Source organism: Bemisia tabaci, chromosome 8, assembly GCF_918797505.1.
Source record: "Bemisia tabaci chromosome 8, PGI_BMITA_v3".
NCBI lineage: Eukaryota > Metazoa > Arthropoda > Insecta > Hemiptera > Aleyrodidae > Bemisia > Bemisia tabaci.
The window spans coordinates 32,300,254-32,320,819 of NC_092800.1; the positions used below are offsets into that span (position 1 = coordinate 32,300,254).

At 40.6% G+C, this 20,566-nt stretch overlaps 1 protein-coding gene across 3 annotated transcripts in view; it reads right to left on the reverse strand.

Annotated features, from left to right (window-relative positions):
* Positions 1 to 20,566, reverse strand: part of LOC109030272 (kin of IRRE-like protein 3) — a 616,549-nt gene that overhangs the window by 64,923 nt on the left and 531,060 nt on the right. For all 3 annotated transcript variants that reach the window (XM_072303754.1, XM_072303753.1, XM_019041151.2), the window contains exon 9: positions 2,922 to 3,052. In XM_072303754.1, coding sequence (XP_072159855.1) covers positions 2,922 to 3,052 — 131 coding nt within the window. The remainder of the gene's footprint in view (positions 1 to 2,921; positions 3,053 to 20,566) is intronic.

Consider the following 20,566-nt stretch of genomic DNA (forward strand, 5'->3'; position numbering starts at 1 on the left):
AAGATTTAAAACCATTTTTGTATTTTTGGCCACTGTAAATTATTTTTTATTCAATTTTTTAATTTCAACTTAAATGTAGTTTCGTACATTTTCAAGTCTAACCTTCAGTCAATTCTAGAGGCATTTTGTGGACCACTTTGTGAGGCACAGCATTGCAGGTGCCAAAAAAGGAAAATTACAAGAATTTTTATGAACCAACGGGTCTGTTTTGACTCGGTTGGTAAAGCTAGGATTGGAGTTAATTTTTGGATTTTCATGGCTTTGATTACCCCGTAAAATAAAGTGGACCTAGCGCTGTTCTGCCACTCTACCACTTACAGTATTCGGCCCACATTTTCAGTATTTTTCTTTCGCAAAAAGAAAACTGTGTTTTCAAGAGTCAGTTTACACAATTTCTACAATATTCGGCAATATACGTCCTCAAGGTCATTATATAATATCGAACTGTTGGTTCAAATGTAAACAACCACAGAACCCTGTTCCTGATTCGCGCCCTTTGCGCCATGGTGGTAAAATGCGTCCAGGTGTTTCTTACAATCAAAATTGCTCGTGCTTGATTAGTCTTTAGAGTATGGACAGATGTGAAACTCCCAAAATTCATCAGACCTTCACCGATGCTTCTGCGAATAAAGTTAGGGCCCAGAAATGCAGCCGACCTATGAATTTCAATTATCCAGAACGATTTACTAATACTATTGTTACGAACCGTTGTTTATAAAGCACGTATTTGACTCAGTTTTTGCATAAATTTACTCATTTTTGCGGAAAAACGCTCATTTTTGTACATTCTTGGCCATCTTGGTTAGAATTGGAATTTTCAGACTTTGCAGACTGGCAGTGAAATTGTGTGTGTTAGAAGTTGGTTAGAAGGATAGCTGCACTTTTGGGCCTTAAGACCTCCATGAAGCGATCTGTCCATACTCTCGCTATACAGGTACTCTAATAGATTTATGACCGATCAATGACTAAATTTTAATAAATAAACACAATTAACTCATATAGAATTCTTACAAAAGGTTTTATTAGTTTGTTTCGGTTTGAACCAAGAGTTGGATATAATATCGAATGACGTAGCCACTAAATCAGTCTATTGGGTGGCCGATTTTGTCGATAACTACCCACATTTGGAGCCACGTTTTGGCAGCCGAGCGGATGAGCGCGACACGCGAAGGCGCCGCTCGACGAGATTAATTCGACTGGAGGGATGAGCTCGGCTGCTCCATTGCGTCATGTCACCCGGGGAGCGGAGTGTTCTAACACGGGATGAAATGGAGCATCGACTCATCCGATTATTTCGCCAGGCGGCGCCGGGCCCCGTGCGTGCTTACACTCATTACGCAGTCATAAACTCCTGATCCGGCACCAAGAAGCCTACCTAACAGTCATCCGCTTATTCGGCCTATGTCTGACTCCGCCGAGTTAACTGCCGAATCGGTGATTAACTCACGAGAGCTCCGTTTTCACGCCGATGCGACGACCTGTGGAGGTTTGTGTGGGAACTTGAGTTGGACGTATTTATGCTACAAGAAACTATGTTCATAGAGTTTGTGTGTGACATAGTTCTTTTTAGCATAAATACGTTTAGTTATGCCACAATTCAGGGCGTGCGTAAGGAGTTTTATGGGTTTCACTGCCCCTTACCCATTTTTTTGGTGAGGACTTGTAAAAAATAAGGCCGTTGTAAACTTCAGCTGGAACTAGAGTCCCTTTATACTTAGAGTCAAGACAACACCCCCTCATGGAGTCACAAACGGGAATGAAGATTACAGAAATTGAACGTTTTTTGTAATCTTTGATCGGACCATTCCCAAATTCCTTTCTCCGTTTCTTTTCTCATTCCGTTTGTTCTTTGCCGAACCCGTAATTTCCTGGTCCATTCCACATTATAATCTTTGCAATCGGTGAAAATGTAATCTTTATTCCCGTTTGTGACACTGTGAAGGCCTAAAATACGGGAACCAACCAGAAATGGATTCACATTGTCTTGACTCTCAGTATAAAGGGACTCTAGCTGGAACAAGAAGAGGAGTTATTTTTAATAGAAAATGGCTCAACAATTACGATGAGCGCATTAGAGAAGTCTGAAATACACTCCTGACTTCACTATCCCCGTAAGTAATATGCGTTTTTTTTTATAAAGCCTCCCGCATCATTAACAATACTACGTAATAAATGAACATTTCTAAAGAGGAGTCGTTCCATCCAACCCTCGCACACTAGGATGCTACGCAATATTGTACCGCAATGCTAATGGCTTGTATGATTTGATTACACTATAAAAGTCTACTTCAAACGGTCGATCCTTTAGCGTAAGGCCATATCTTCATTTTCACGCGAGCTCTGACTTCCATAAAACTCCATACTCTCCGCGGGTAACGTTAACATAGAGACACACTCTTACGTCAGAGGAGGGGCGAACTGACCCATTTTAAATTCGGAGATGCATTTCTATAGTACGCTTAATAAACCATTCAAAATTACGTCTTACTTTTTGTCTTCAAATCCTCTGATACAGATAGACATACATGGATACACCCATTCATTCATTCCCGTTAAACATCACCCAAAAATTTAGCAGGACACCATCATAATTTATGAGAATAAAGTCATGAAGAATTTTTGAGAATTTCTATATATATTTAAGACATATTGACGGTGAAACTACCAAACCACGTATCTCGGTTTGCGACGTCGCAGACTTCCTGTCATACTTGATTTTTTAAATGAAAAACTACTTAACATCCAGTCTTGAAAATGTCTGTGATTTTTCCTCTTTATGCGGTGAAAATTCCGCGAAAATTTCAAGGAATGATATTGATTTGGTCTACTTCAAAAAAATAAAATGTGAGCGTAGATTTTTAAACACCGCAAACGAGATACGTGGTTTGGTAGTTTCATCGTCGATATATGAGAATACTTACGTTCAGGTACCAAAAAATCTTGTTTTCGCGGGGATTGGCACGAATGATGCACTCGAAGTAAACATCGTCGCCCTCTTTGATGTCTTCTCCGTTCAGAGTGCTCCCCAGATGCAGCGACACCCTCGGTCGATCTGTAACAACATCAAACCACAATTATTTCCACCATTTTCGTGACTCGATGAACAAAACAGAAATTTCAACCGTAAGACATTTGGACGTATCTATGCTGAGAGGAACGATGCGCATATACGTTGCGTACAACAAGGTTCCTTTCAGCATAAATGCGTCTATTTTCTCCCTTAGCAAAGTATTTTACCGATGGAAAGAAGCATATGATTTAACTTGATATGGGAAATGTCTCCTTGCCGCTACGCAGGGCGTGGCGTGCTGCCAGCGCATAACGCGCACCGGCGCCTACAAACCTAACAGGGATACAAGTATCCCAGTTATGTCTGTAGGCGCCAGTGCGCGCATTGCGCAATGCGTGAAGTATCCCAGTTAGGTTTGTAGGCGCCAGTGCGCGCATTGCGCAATGCGTGAAGTATCCCAGTTAGGTTTGTAGGCGCCATTGCACGCATTGCGCAATACGTGAAGTATCCCTGTTAGGTTTGTAGGCGCCAATGTGCTTATCGCTCTGGTCGCCCGCCGCGCCAAGCCGCGGCACGCACCGTCGTCCCAGAAGATGTTTTGCGCTCTCGAAGGGTTGCTCCCCGGTAATATTTCAAAAATTGAAAGAAATCGGGCTTATCTAGAGCTTATTACCCGCCAATTGCTGCGAAAATCACCCCTGCGCTCCGGTGAGGTAAAGGTTGAATCAAAACATTCAATCACATAAGTCTAACATCTGATCATAGAGTACATACGAGGGCTGTCCCAAAAGAAACCGGCCTTTTGTCATACTAGGCGAACCGAGCTTCGTAATGAAGTTTTCTTGGGTTTTTTTGAAAGCTGATAAGCTACTGGAGATGCTTGTTTTTACAGAATGCAAGAATTCGTATTGGTAAGGAAACTATACGCTTTGGAATGAAGGAAAGTCAAACTCGAGTTGCGATTTTTGTCTTTATTTCAAGAAAAAAGATACAACTTTAAAAAAACCCAGGTTTTAAGTTAAAAATTCGCTGCTCTCTTATTCAAATGCTTAAAATAAGGAAATTAACATTTTAAGCAGCTTACCAAGTCATCACCTATCCCCTTCAAAATACTCGCCAGCTTTGTCGATGCATTTTTGCGACCGTTTCTTCAATTGGGAGAAACACTGTTGGTAATCCTCAGATTTGAATGATCGCAATTCCTACAAGGTGTTCTCTTGGATTTCCGGAATGGTTTGAAAACGTCGACCTTTCAAGGTAGATTTTAGTCGTGGAAATAAGAAAAAATCACACGGAGCCAGGTCAGGTCACCTTTGAAGGAATTGCGATGATTCAAACCTGAGGATTTCCAACAGCGTTTCTCCCAGTTGAAGAAACGGTGGAAAAATGCATCGACAAAGCTGGCGAGTATTTTGAAGGGGATAGGTGATGACTTGGTAAGCTGCTTAAAATGTTAATTTCCTTATTTTAAGCATTTGAATAAGAGAGCAGCGAATTTTTAACTTAAAACCATGGGTTTTTTTAAAGTTGTATCTTTTTTCTTGAAATAAAGACAAAAATCGCAACTCGAGTTTGACTTTCCTTTATTCCAAAGCGTATAGTTTCCTTACCAATACGAATTTTTGCATTCTGTAAAAACAAGCATCTCCAGTAGCTTATCAGCTATCAAAAAGCCCAAGAAAACTTCATTACGACGCTCGGTTCGCCTTCTATGACAAAAGTCCGGTTTCTTTTGGGACAGCCCTCGTAGAGTCGTAATGTAAGTGGGAGAGCTGGCGCCACTTTTAAGCAATTTCTAGGACCCGAATGGAGATGTTGCATGTGTGAGGAATTTGCAATTTGACTGTTGATTCTTATGTAAAAGTTCGCGAAAAACACAATGGTGCCACTAGTTTTCTCTGAAATCGTCTCCTAAGCTCAAAAAAAGCTCTCAAAGTGAGGCCAAAATGGAGGGGATATCCCACCCTACCCTGAGAGTCCACCTCTCCATCAAAACAATCTCTTTATGCAAATATAGGGGGCAAATACATTGACAGGGCTGCCACCTTATTTGGGGACTCTAAAACTGAAATCACGGCATCAATGCAGCTAATGTATTTGCTCCCCATCTTCGCACGAGGAGTTTGTCTTGATGTAGAGGTGGACTCTCAGGATAGCGTGGGTTATCCCCTCCCCTTTGGCCTCAACTTGAGAGCTTTTTATGAGCTTGGGAGTTGATTCCAGAGAAAACCAGTGGCACCATCGTGTTTTTCGCGAACTTTTACATAAGAATCAACAGTCAAATCGCAAATTCCTCACACATGCAACATCTCCATTTCCAGGACCCGAATCTTGAGATTCCTGAGCGGCGCACGGTGGATCGAGTCAATGGGAGGGGTCGGTCATCGCGCATCACGCGTCTTATTTTCTCTGATTACAGAGATTTTCCACCCTTAGAATAGAGCAAATTACTCATACCTCGTGTATTTTTCGTCGTAGATTCCATTTTTTATCATATTTCAGCCGAATAACGAGTTTTAATACGACTTTGACACACTTTTTCATAACTATTGAAAATAGGATCCTTGATAGTTTATTTTTCACGTTACTTTCGGCGAATGGGACCGTAAGCATCTTACATAAAGATGAATTTTACAAAACTTGTCTCAAAAACATTACTTGAGGAGTGAGGGAGGGCGGCTTCACAGGCCCCTCACCACGAATGTTGCCATATTTCTTTCAATTTCTGCTAACATCGTTTTTTGTTCATGTTAATTGGTTTCTCGCAATTGCATACTGACACATATACGGAACATTCTGATAATGCTCATTTTTCTTCTCTTTTCTTCCAGCCAGTCAATAGACGTTTTCATTTTCATGAACCCTCTACTCTTTCAGTTATTCAACAAATATGCATATTTCAAATAATAGATCAATATATTAAAGAAATAAAAAAAGAGATGTGTATACTGTAGCTTCTTTTTATCGAGTCATCCTAGAAGATTATTATGGGTACTTACCACAAGATATAAAAAATTGAATGTGCAGTAAAAAAAAATAAAAAAAAATAAAAAAAAATTATATATATGTATATGTATGAGCCGCTTTTACGGCGCGCTTGGGCGCTCTGCGACGCCTATTCTCCACAGGAATCTGTCATGGTAGAGATCCTCCGGAAGCTGGCATCTCTCCATCTCTTCACGGATACCCTCTACCCACCGTTTGGCTGGACGCCCTCTCCGTCGCCTACCTGGGGGGACCCACTCCAACACCTTCTTCGGCAACCTGGTATCGGCCATTCGCTGCACATGCCCATACCATACCAACTGCTTGGTCATGATATCGTGCACAATCGTCTTCTCAACGCCCATTATCTCTCGGACACGTTCATTCCTGACACGTTCTCTCCTCGAGATTCCAGCCGATCGTCGCCAGAAATCCATCTCGGTCGCCTTGAGCATTTCTTGGGTCCGCTTCTTCAACTGCCACACTTCACTGCCATAGGTGATAATAGGCTTGACAACCGAGTTATAAATTCTCTTCTTGTTGTCTTTGGAAATCCTTTGGTCCCAAAGGATCCCATTAAGCATGGCGATGGCTTTCCTTCCTAGAAGATTACGGTCCCGAATGGCCTGATCCAGCTTCCCATCCGAAGTCAGCTTCACCCCCAGGTACTTGTATTGTTCGCAACTTTCTATATGTTGACCATCCTCCAGGACTATGCTTTGCTGAGCACCTCCGACTGACATCTTTTTTGTCTAAATTGTAAAAAAATTATATCATCTTAAATTATTTCGTTTTGTTACTCGAAGTTTGGAGTGAAGTTTGAAACATTTTTATTGAAAAAATATTAAAATAGGAGGAAATTTATTTTTCATGCTTTTCAAGTTCTGATCCCTTGAACTCCTTGAAGAACCTCTGAGAGGGACCAATGTCTTTTGAAGAAATTTCTTGTATTTATTCTTTTTCAACCCACAACCGATTTTTATTTGTATGGAGCTCATGGAAGAGTTCTAGGTATGTTGAAGACATTTTGGAAAAAACGGGACTTGTGAAATATACAGTGCGCAAAACATACACCTTAAACTTTGTCGCACTGTATAACACTGATCAAGTTAGCTTCATAGACTAACAGGAGGTTAATGTCTCGTCCAAAAATATCAACAAATCAGCCAAAATCAGTAATCAGTAGAAAAATTACCGAGATTGAAGGATATCGTGTGATGCACGATTTTATTGATGACATTAGAGCAAGATCAGTTCCCAGCAGGCGCGACTTCCTATCATTCAAATGGACCGTTTTCGCAGATTAGCGGATATTAGCGGCTAATTATTACATAATATCATTCCTGATAGTGTACTGGAAGCAACCCAACAAAGGATTTTGCGGACACTTGTGGACATTTTTTTATCGAGCTATCTAAACATTTTTTGGGCGTTTTTTTTAAAGCAAGTTTTGGAGGTGGTTTTGATCCTCCTAAAAATATGCCAATGTACATTAATGATATACCAAAATGTTCCTTAAAGGGAGGAGAATAAGCATGTTTAATTGAAATTTTGATTCATCTGCCACAGAACTCATGCAAAAGCGAAATAAAACCTTGAGAATCAGACGGCAAATTTGATACCACCTGCAATGTCAGCTTTAGGCAACCCGCATGTCAAAGCGGAAGGATTCAAAGACCCTTGAACCATGGATACATTCATTTTGGAAGCTGAACTACTAGAAAACCAAGAAAAAATATTTAAAATCCGACTTTTTTTTTTTGGCCCATGACCGACCTCTACCATTGACTCGATCCACCGTGCGGCGCCGGGTCTCTTTTTCGATACATAATCGATTGTGTGCGATACACGGGGACCCGGCCATATTCCACACCGCCATTTTGGATCGAATATGTATCGAAAAAGTGACCCCGCACACCGGGCTCGGAATTCGTCGAGTAGAACATGGAGCCAGCTCTCCCACTTACATTACGACTCTACGTACTCTATGCATCTGATTTGACGACAACCGAATATGGCTTGATCGATATGGAACACAAACTTCCATTCATATGTAATCGATATTTTTAAGGGTATAGCTCTCTCATGGTTTAAATTCCCTAAGGCCTTGTCTCCACGGTACATTTCACGAGATTTTACCCGCAAGTTCGAGTCGCAGGAATGAAACTTCTGGGCTTTTTTCCCCTTAAACAACACAACGAAATTTTTCTTCTTCTTTTAAGTCGTTCCTGCGACTTCGCAAGGACTCTCACACGGAGAAAAAAACTTCGTGCGTGGGACTCGAAGTTTAGGTTATATGGATCTCTGAAGTTTTCGGATTGAGCATTCGAACACTTAAGGTCCAGCTGCTGAGGTTTGGATCACACATCTGAAACTTCGCTTCTCACATCCGAAGTACTTCGGTTCTCACGACTGAAGTACTTTAGATGTAAGAACTGAAGTTTTGGATGTGTGATCTGAACCTCGACAGCTAGACCTTAAGTGTTCAGATGCTCAATCTGAAAACTTCAGAGATCCATATGACCTAAACTTCGGGTCCCACGCACGAGGTTTTTTTCGCCGTGTAGTTGGTACTGTGATTAATGTTGACTAACTCAATATTTTCCCCAACTTCGCAAGTGAGATTTTTCCATGGGACAGATCCCATGGAACGTCCCGTGGGGACAAGGCCTATCTTTTTCTTAATTTCCCGGATTTTTACTATAGCTTGCAACCTCGCGGCACTACATTAGCAAAACCGACGCCTTGACGGTATGCAACCCTCAAGATCTCACCGACCGAATCGGGTCATCGATTTCCGCGCGGTCAAAACACTCCGACGCTCTAATGACACGCGCGAAAATAAATTCGCGATTCGCAATCCGCGATCAGAGCGTCACGGCGGCTCCGGATGGAGCGAGCGATGTGTTTAATTTGCGACTTTGCCCGGAGGACCCGAGGGTGGACGCACGGGGGGGGGGGGTGCGGGGGTGGAAAGGAGGCGAGGGGTTGGGGGAGGGGTGACCGCAGTGTAGCCCAATTCTCTCGCCTCAACGGGTCCGCGGCGGTACTCGAAACTCCGCAACGACGCACGCAGTTAAGACTGTTGGTTTTGCTAATTGCATACCTGCAAAATTGCAGGCGACCGACCTCGGGACTTCCGCGCTATTGCGCCTTCCGAAGTCCCTGCTGATCTCGACGTGGATACGGGGCGTGATCGGATTTTAAGGCCATGGATTATCGTCCGCGGGGTTAAAAGTTTCTTGGGGTTTCGACATTTTTTGCATTTTCCCTCATACATCGAACATTTGGGCAGAAAAATACTTCCTACTAGAAATTTTTGAGCGAACAGTTCCTTAAAATTGGAGACACGAATATTGGACTATAACACATGTTATGCGGAGTAACAATGACAGACTCATGAAGGAAATTGTTTTTCCCCCCCTTCTTTTTTTCAAATTTTAACGCGAGACAAGTTCAAGATTGTAATACACATTTCAAAAATGAACTCATAAGTGAGATTTTAATGTTTTTAGTTAACATTATAAAAAGTAAATCCAAACTTCCAGCTATCGAAGAGACTATAATCAATGGAGGTAAAAATAGTGTACTTTCTCCTCCTCCGACCCGGTTACAGAAAAAGCAGGGAATTCTTCTATTATAACACAGACCAATATGAGTTTAGTGCTTGATTTGACTAGAGAGGCTTTAATCGTTTGGTGGTAGGAAGTGCAAATTAACGTACACAAAATCCATATTTTCTCAAGTATCAAATGATTAAATCCTTCCCTCGTATTTTCCCTAAATTTTGATAAGGAGTCGTGTATTTCCTGTGGTGCAAAACGTAATCATGTCTAGTTGCAATCCACGAAAATCGGAGGACAATATTGAGAAGTAAGGTTTTTTTCCATATTTTCCTTACTTTCAAACTGATTTATATACCTTTGCCATGCATATCATATCGTATAAGATGAATTCATAAGAGTAACGCGTAGAATATAACGTCTGAGGCGCGAAGCGCTTTAGGGGGTTAGACAATGAAGCGGTGAAGGGGCGCAGCCAGCCCCCTAGGAAATGTAAGAAGAACTTAGTAAAATACAAGCACAAAATTATAGCTACGAAAAATGGTAAGATTTGCCTTCATTCCTGCTTGATATACTTCAAAACCACATTGGAGCGCGAATAGTTGCGCCTTCACCGTTGCGATGCAGATAGTAGGGATTCATGTCGACGTTTACGAAAGACGTGTCAAAATTCCACTTTATTTTGGCAGAAAACCGAATCGTGGAGAATGCAAAAATTTAAACTCCTACGCTTCGTCTTTTCCTCACAAAAAAGTAACATATCATAAATTGCAACAACGTCATAACATTCTTGAACTTCAAAAAAAACGTATGTTAAAAGCAATTAATTAATTAATTTCGTGAACCCTAAAAATCACGCCGAGGCTTAGATTATTGTAGAGAACTAAGAATGATCATGACACAGCTTGATATAACACACGCTTCAGCCAATTATCGATAAATTTCAATACATTTCAAAAATTAAAACCCTTGAAGCTTTTCAAGAGGCACTTGAATCAACTCAGCACTTTTGCGTTGTTCGCGGCGGGCTGAAATCGTTGAACAAAAGAGAGTTCTCGAAATTCATTTCCAGTCGGAGACCGAAAGAGGTGGGGTGGCATGCTTTGAGATATATCGATTGTTATGGCATTTAAACCCATGGAAAAGGATCGATAAACAGGGTGTTCGCAGCAAACACCTTAATAATCGATTCTTTACCATAGGTTTAAATGGCAGAACAATCGATACATCGCAATTCACGCCACGCCACTGATCGAAAGAGGTGATGATAAGTTGGAGAGTCAATGAGGTATTGGGGCACATTAATTAAATGCAAAAGTAACTTCAGGGCGTCCCTCTGGAATCCTCGGAGCTATGATGGAGGTGAAAAGTATTGGTGATTCCTCGTTTGGGAATTCGTTTACCCCGGCAGCAGGAATTCTTCAGCTTAAGGGCACTCCAATTTATGTCCAATTGAATTCAATCATTTTCCCCCTCGACACTGCGACATTTTTCATTCTCTTCTCTGCCTCTTGTGTGTAACGTTCGAAAAAAGTAAAGGGAATTGAGCTGAATCTGTTTTTATTACCTAAATCAGGACACACAACATTGCAATTGGACGTATTATTTGGATTGCATTTTGCAAAAAGGAACCACTAGCATTGCAATGTTGCTAAGATTGTGCAACTTCTTTCGTCTTGGAGGAAAAACCCGATTATCCATTAATAGTTTCTATTTTACTCGCTAAAAACTGTGAATTTAAGACAAAAATTACATCTAAATTTCATAGTTTTTCACGATTTTCGCAATTTTATTGCAAAGGATTATTGCATAATCTTAGCATCATTGCAATGCTAGTGGTTTCTTTTTGCAAAATGCAATCCATTTCTGCCTAACGGAACTATGTGCATTAATACATGAGCCCTGAGACCCGTAAAAAATATAAGCATAACAGGACTCACGTCATAATGCACATAGTTCCGTTTGGCAGAAAGAGTCAAATTCTGATTTTTCCCTCTGCTTGATCACTTTTAGAAAATTTTCGAGGAGAAAAGAGGTTTCGACTTTTGAAAAATTTCCCAGAGAGATCACGCGGAGTGAATAATCAGAATTGCAATGAATATAATCAGTTAGCCTGTAATTATGGGATCTCTTATTCTTTAAGTGGGCACATGATAAGTCGATGTTTTTAAAGGACTGACAATCACTTTAGGTCCGTTGTTCTGCTGATTGCTTTCATTCCATTCCTCTTATTTGTGACTGTTTTTCAAAAAAGCGATAGGTAAATAAAGACAAATTCTTTTAACATCAATGGGTGACCTTTGAAATGCAACAAAATACACGCATTTCAGGACTTTTCTGAAAGAAAGCGTGGCCCTTTTTGACGAGAATAGGTTAACGGTTACTGCCGTGGCACGAAATAAGGGAGCAGCATATGCATAATGGCCGTATGTGCAAGAGCTGTAAATTATTACTCGCGGTGCTCAAAGAATAGGGGCATATGCAGTAATAAAGTTGAATTTTGAATATTTACGAGAACGAAAGACGAGAGAGGATAAAATTCCAACCGCACTTAAAAAGTTATACAATACACATGCTGCTTCTGAGTTTTACTAGGAGACTTGAAAAGCCCATTTTCACATACTGTTGCACAAATGCACGCCAGTATGAAACGTGGATCTGCCAGCAATTGGCATTATTACTCAGTCGAAACCTTTCAAATAGATGACTTCAGGTCAATTGCTCTGTTGTTATTGAATGATCTTGATGGATACCTTATCTTAATAATGCTATATTTGATCGATCGTTCGATACTTATTCTACAATTCACCAGCAGTTTGCGGTTTTAATAATCGGCCCGCAGTGCGCCTTCATTTATTTGCGTATGCAACACTAATAGCTTGTTAGATCGAATAACTGTATTCTACGTCTCGATTGTTCAATCGTTGTAGGAATACCTTGATGGAAACATCCCTAATGCCACTTTATACTTGGCCAGGCTTAGGGTATAGGAAACCCAAGATTTTTGGCTCACTGTGAAAACGACATACATGTACCGATGATGAAACTACAAAAACTCGTAGATCGACTGCATGCGGTGTTTCACGAATCCGCTTCTATTTTATTTTCTCACAGGAGGCCATACCAACATCATCACTTGAAATTTACAGGATATTTATAAGAAATAAAGATATCTAATTTTGATTATGTGGCATCGCGTCCAAGATATTGGACTTCATGATCACCCTTGATATACTTGCCTGCTCATCTCGTCCAAGATCTTGGACTCCATGCTCATCGCTAAACTTCTCACTTCTTTGCTTGAGTATGAAGTCCAAAAGCAAGTAGACCTCCCTATACTTTTACAGTTCATCATGATAGTATCGTAATAATATCGTATATCGTATCATGGTAGTATCGTAGTAATCGTATACTTCGCTTATCTAACCTAACCTAACCTAACCTAACCTAACCTAACCTAACCTAACCTAACCTAACCTAACCTAACCTAACCTAACCTAACCTAACCTAACCTGACCTGACCTGACTTGACCTAACCTAACCTAACCTAAGCAATGTACAATTTTTTCGAGAACACTTTTTTTCGTCTTTATTCCACGAAAATTGTCACAATACATTTTTGGACCCCATGCTCGTTTATTGTCAGAGAATATCTGCGTCCTACGATTTTGGACGCTATGCTCACTTCGATTTTTTCGAAAAAAGTATCCCTAATTAAAGTGAGCATGGAGTCCAAGATCTTGGACGTGATGAGCAACCGAACATTATATAGCTGAGCATGGAGTCCAATATCATGGACGCGATGCTACATTACCTTAATTTTATACTTCGAAATAAAGAACAGGAAGACGCCTACAACCAAGGTAAGCGTTTCTGCGGTTTCGCCATCGATTCGGTTCTACGAGCGAACAAGCGCTTTTTCACAAGACTCAAAAAATTAAGTCCTTTCTGCAAAATATATAGCACACCAAAATCCCTTCGCTCGACGAGGACGGCAACGCAGGTGTGCAAATTTTTGTGTGCCCAGGTTGGCCACACCTCTGCGGTGCCGGTGCCATCGCTTCGTTTTCATCTGGATGCACACTGCATTCGGAGTGTGGGGCGGGGGGTGTCTTTCAACTGGAGGCGTCACTCCTCTTCGTACATTTTCATCACTTCTACCCCCCCCCCCCCGCGACCCCGGCCCCGTTCCCGCGTCTCTCCTCTTGGTGTATGCTTAATTAGCCCCGTTTAGCCGGAAATCATTGCGAGACCTACTAAGTGTTTTATCCAATTCCGTTCGTTATCTACGCGAGTCGTCCTCGTCTCTCGTGTGAGGCATTTGCCATTTTGCAAAACGGGCCTTGTTGCCGGATCGGCTCGGCTTAAGGAGCTTAAAATCGAAATCTACACTGAAAAAAATTTCTCGGTGTATTTACTGGACCTTGGTAAACGCGCCAAAATCTTTTATCGACTGTGGTAGAATTACCGAGATAAAATGGCAAAGCTACCGGAAATTGATTACCAATAAAAGTGGTATTCTTACCTGAAAAAAACAGTAAAAATACCGGTTTTTAGGTAAGCTTACCAGTCTGTCTTGGTAAAATTACCGATAATTGGTAAAAAAGTGAGATACGTAAAGGTAACAACGGACCTTCGTAAAAACGCCGAGAATTTTTTGCAGTGTGGGATGAACCTCGCGACACATAAAAGCATGTGCTAATCATGGATCACACAAAAATGCACTTACTGCTCTCTTCGCTATCACGGCAGAATAGCACAAACGGAAATCAGCACGGTATGGAAACAGAGCAATGAAAAGGAAACGCGTTGATGACGGCGCGGCGCAGAGATACAACTATTCGTGCTTGATGGATGTCCGTGTTGCATCTACGAAATTGAAGGCGCGCTGGAGCGAGGCGCTAGCTCGCAATGCTCCGCTCTATAATGCTGCCTGTGAGGATCGAATTGTCGCTTGAATTAAAGAGAGAGGTTGAAGAACGAGGCCCGAATGCGTTTTTCTAATCTACGGCTGAGTTGAAAATGTTTTCTTTCTACACAATTTTATGTTCGATTCTATTTTCACGATGTATTTGTAGACCTATATCTTAAGCTAGTGTGCAATGGCCGCATAAAGCCACGGCGACGCAATTTTAACAAGCCTTAGGCCAAGTTGACCCGTTTAGGCATCTGAGAGAAACATCGTGCAAAAAGAAAAAATACATTTTGTTTAATTTGCTCGGATAATAATGGTGATAATAATCATTGCGGATAGTGATCATTACACATCGATCCCTTACGAGCTCGCACGCCTAGAGGCTCGCACGGAGCCTCCACGGCAAGCCAGGGTACTATACTGCCGTGCTATGGAAGAACGCCGTATGAACATTCGAGAGTTGCCAAATTGCCCTGCATGAAACATGTATATTTGACTCAATTTAAGTATGCTTTTCCTTGAAATTTTCAGAGATTTTGGATTAAATTGCGTACAAAATTGTCTGAAAATTTTGGAGGAAAAATATTTACAATTTTCCAGGTTTGGTAACCTTATAGGGGAATTCAGCTTGAATTTTGATGGGATGGTTGTCATTGGTCGGCATGTTGTGGGCGCGGCCAAATGGCGGCTACCCCAGTATTGCATTGCAATACTAGCGCAAAGTTTTATTCTTGAGTGGTTGATTTAGGTTGAGTGAATTTGGCGATGTTAGTCGTAAATTTTAAGGGTCGTCGTGATTGTTGAATATGTCCCTTAGCAAATAGAAGGTTGTTATGATCCACGAGACAAACACAACTTGATAAATAAAGTGAGGAGCGAGAATCGGCGAAGTCTCGCCCTACATTGTACTTTAAATCGATTACCACTGTCTCTTCAGACTTTGTGATGTGTCTTGACATTACAGGAGGTCAAAGAAAACGTCGTCGTAAAGCCGAGATCTTTCGCAATTGAAGTTGGGTTTAATACATTTTGCGTCAGATTCGACTTCGTAAAAGACACACAGAACGTTTTTCAAGTTTAACTTTCTTCTTTTTCCTATTGAGGTGATGGTGCGTGCATTCAACTCCGTGATGATGGGCAAGTATTTCGAATTGATTCTACTATTAATTTTCCCGATCATTTCTGCTGTTTCGAGTAGTGTCGGGCTTCAGCAGCCCAAAAGAGAAAGGTGGGAGCCTCTATATTCTGTAGCATTTACAGTATGTCAAAACATAGCTAATAGAACCGATCTAAAGCTATTTTACACGGTAGATTTGGATTCAGACCCATCATTTCGGCATCTCATTCAAGACTTGCATGGAACTTCCATTCAGACCATTTCAATAACTCATCACGGAAAAATGACTGATTCAATGGTCACTGATCAGCGAAAAAATATAATCTTCAATTTTAATGACATTGATGAGCTATTCAACTTTATTTTTCACACAATATCACCACCGAAATCTCTGGAAATGAACCATGAAATGGAAACGGGTTTCAAAGACAGTATAAAGGACAGTGTAAATCAAACGAGGAAAACTCTCCCTCGTTACTGCATTAAAATTGATGGATTACACTACCTCGGGAAACGAGATGGGTGTAGTAAAGAAATAGGCATTACGTCCTCCGAACTAGAAAATGGTTCAGTTCTGAGTGAATCAGTTTTTAATGCGACCCGCGGCTTCTACCTCAACAAAATTTGGAATTGTAAAAACCATCTAATTTTTCTATTAAAAAAAGTCGGTCAAAATATCGGAGGGTCGACGCCAAAAGTATTCCGAAATATGACTTTTCGAATTTCCGAGACAGGTGAGGACAGGATTCGAAAATTTTGTTTCAAATTTTTTTGGCGCTTCTTCAAAGGTCAAAAAACCATTATATGCCACCGAAACGGCTGCGAAAAGTACGACCCTTTCACGGAAAGCCTTGTTTTCTATCAGGACTGGGGCGAGGTGGATGAGGAGTTCTTCGACTTCTCTTGGACAAACATGCATAAAAAACCTATGAAGTTTTGGGAAAACTTTTCCGAACATACATTTTTACGAACTGTCGGGGTAGCAGCTTGGAGCGACTGGCTTGGTTTTTATACAGACGTCCTTGAACACCTGACAAATTCTGTAAACTCCACTTTGAGATATACTGATGCATCGGAACCTGGTTTTGTGGAAACCGAGGATGCCCTGAGATATGACGTCACTTTGCTTTTGTTCGAAAATGGAATGATTTTAGAGGGAACCGATTATTCCAAACTCGATTTGTCTGTTAGTGTGCACACAAGTTCGTTGAGCATCGCCACTCCGCATAGCGGCTACATGTCGCAAGGTCTGGTGATTTTCAAGAGTTTTCCACCAGTTGTTTGGATTTTCATTTCGGTAACTATCGCCTCTCTCGCCATAATGCAATATTTTTTCCAGCATTCGCAGTGCGCATTGTTTCCTCGACTCTACACAGAAGCGGAAGTGGATTATTATAGAGACACATCCTCCCTGTTGACTGTGTACGCTTACTTCATTTGTGGGAGCCCGCCATCTCTACATCTCGGTCGTCTGTTCACGGGAAAGTTCCTGTTTTTAATTTTTAGCTTTTCTACGATTATAATATCTACTGTTTTCTTGGGCAGCATGACAACATTACTTAGTAATAGAGTTTTGTGTCCAGAGATCGACTCTATAAAAAGTTTAGTGGACTCTAGCTTGCTCATTCAAACTCCTGAGGGCCAAAAAGCTGATACGGGTATCTTTGATCACTTGAATCTATCCGAAGCATTGCAAGCAAAGCTAGCTAACACCTATCAAGGTGATGAGGTATTTGCAGAGATATTTGATAGTGAGATATTTATTGGACATACACCTGAGGACACTGACCAACTTAAAGAATTTTTCCTCAATCGCACCAACCTTAGGAATGCATTCGAGAAAGTGGAAAAAAATGAGCGTTCGGTAGCAGAGGCTGATGCCGTTTTGATGAGTATACCTTTCTCATCAACGCCTAAAAATAATATTCGAATTAAAAGACTGCTGATAAGAGAATGGTTTGAGTATCATTTAATGGTTGAATGTCTCATGACATACCCGGTGATATTTACATTTGCAAAAAATTCGTTCATCTTCGATAAAGTGAACCGGATGATGGCTCGATACCTCGAAACCGGTCATGCTAGAAAGCTTTTGGAAATGAATTTAGAGAAGGAAATACAGCTCGGTGTGCGGTATTCTGAGAATAGTTCGGATCCACGTCCGTTCAGTTTAAATGACTTACAATCGGGATTCATTGGTCTTATTGTAGGCTTGTTCGTGAGTTTTCTTGCTTTTTTAGGTGAACTTTTGTTTGATTACTTTCAATATTCAACAACTGTTAAATTTTTCATGAGATTTAAAGACTCTTTATCCAAGAAAGTCCGGAGTCGAACATAAAGGACTATTCTTGGACTAAAAATAGAAGAAGAACGATTTAATAGCTCATCAATCATTTTCATTTTTTTTTAAACATCTGACCTTTTTGGTCCACTTATGTTGATTTTTGAGTCATAACCCTCATGAAACAAACCCTCTTGGTGTTTTAGGGAATGTTTGCGACGATACTGTTCTTGTAGTTTAATGGGATGAAATCCTCAAGGATTTCGTTGCAAATTAAGTCAAGTAGTCAAGTGTCACTTGGCTGCCTTTTGTACTTTACTTTATGCATGAATTTAGGAGAAAAAATAAAGATAATCAAATATTTTACGAAAAATTAATTTACACTGAATGTAACATTTTAAGAAAATAAAACAGAGTTTAAATAAATGAATCAAAAATATTTCTATTTGTAAGTTCCCCTCAGTTAAAAAAAAAAAAAAAAAATCTGATAGGAAACCAAACGGCGGGCACCTCCTTCGCAATTCCACCGAAAGTAGATTAAATTTTGAAAAATTATCAATTATACATGTTCTAATAGCTCTTATTTTTTTGGAAATTTTGGCACCAAAATAATCTCATGACGAAAGGACGTTCAGCATTCATGATGTTTTGAATTATTTGACTTTTACCCCTCCCCCTTTTTCCTCCGAGGGCAAGGTGAAAAATATCACCTTGATTTTTGTTGCAAACGAAAGCTGTCAGACCTCGGTGTCCAGATAACACAAAAAATCCGAAACTTTCAATTTCCAATCTTACCCTATATATCCATCTACCCTAATATTTTCCATGAGAGTTACGTCTGTGTGCAGTCACTCTATGCAAGCTACTTGCCGATCGGTTCATCTCTCCTCACTTCCTCACACTCTCCTCACAACCAAGGGATCTGTTTATTTAGCCACGTGGCGAATTGCAACAAAAATTGTTGCAAATTGCCGCAAACTTTAGGTGCTGTGTGGCTAAATAAAACAAGAAAAATTAGTGTGGCAAAATGCAACAAAAATTGTTGCAGTTAGCCACAGTCTTTGGAATGGCCTATATACCAAATTCAGCGAAAAAATTGTTATTTACCCTCTTATTTTTATTTTACTGCAGTGTAAGTGCTTTTATTGAAGATCTGTAATAGATTAAAAAGTGTTAACAACCTAGATCTCCTAGGTATTAAAACCAATTTTTATTTTAATAATTTTACCATCCCCCACTAGTCACCAATGCAATACTGATTCTACTTCACGCTAAAATACATCTAAAATACAAAATACAAATCTACTAATAGGAAAGTATCCGGAGGAATTATTGACCACATGCGTCCAGCTCTCCTTCCTTAGGTTAGGCCATGTTAGGTAAGGTTAGGTTAAGTTAGGTCATGTTAAGTTAGGTAAGGTTAGCTTAGCTTAGGTAAGGTTGGGTTGGGTTAGGTTATGTTGGGTAAGGTTAGGTTAGGCTAAATCATGTTATGTTAAGTAAGGTTAGGTTAGGTCAAGTTCGTTTCGATTAGGTTCGGTAAGGCTGCAATGCAGATACGTGGTTTTGTCCTTCGGTCATGTGGCTAACTGCAACATACTTTGTTGCACTTTGCCACACTAATTTTTCTTATTTCGTTTAGCCAGATAACACCTAGAATCTGTGACAAGATGCAACATTTTTCGCCCACCACCCCTCCCCCCCCCCTCTTCCGAGCTTCTGATAGAATCTGTAACATCCGTCTGTACGAGAACAATGGAAGTCCTATCCCAAATTTTTGGCTGATTCATTTTCCCTTAAACAGTGACCGATGCCAATAGGTCGAAGCCCCCCCCCCCCCCCCCCATTCATCATCGACGACTTTTCGAAAGAATGTTCAACGCCATTTTTGGGTGAGGTCGCGAAGCGAGCGTTCGGAGGTTCGCAACTGGCCAGGGGGCTCCGCCCTCTGGCCAGTCACGCCTTATAGTTCTCACTCGGTTTTCTTCACGCACAGAGGAAAAGATTTGACGTTGAGTGGTTTTCCATTTAAAAAGCAAAGTATGACAGGAAGTCTGCAACGTCGCAAACCGAGATGAGTGGTCTGCTAGATTGACCATCGATACGTTTCCTCTAAAATGAGCTTGAGCGAGCAGTTCCATAATGCAAATAATATGGTCCAAATAATACGCTTGCAATCATACGATCTGAGTTATTAGTTCCCCGTTTCGAAAATGCGAGTATCAGATTTTTTTTGATTTTTTTCCTTTATTTTTCCATGCTTATTCCTCTTCAGCCGTCTCCTAGTTTAAAAGACGGAAGCCCGATTCTAAAAGGCTCAGGTTTGACGGGACTAGGTTAAGATGAATGCAAGTATTGCGGTTTTCCTGATTTACGATGACAGAATCGATAGTCAAGGGTCATGATAGGACAACTGAAGGTCACCTTTTCCTAGGGTGATTCGGACCGTTATCAAATGACTTGTTCAGACGTGCAATAAGGCTTGACTTTAGTAGATTTAAAATAAAATATCCTGAATACATACGCTTTTAGAATAAAAATCGGGTGGGATTCGTGTTGTGTAGGACTCGCGTTCTCTGTAAAAAAAGTGGATCATATTTCGAAAGTAATTCTCTTGTATTTTCTCTTTTTGAAGTGTAAAAATGGTGACGTTACATTCGAGGATACATGGGTATGTCAATTTGATACTACTAAT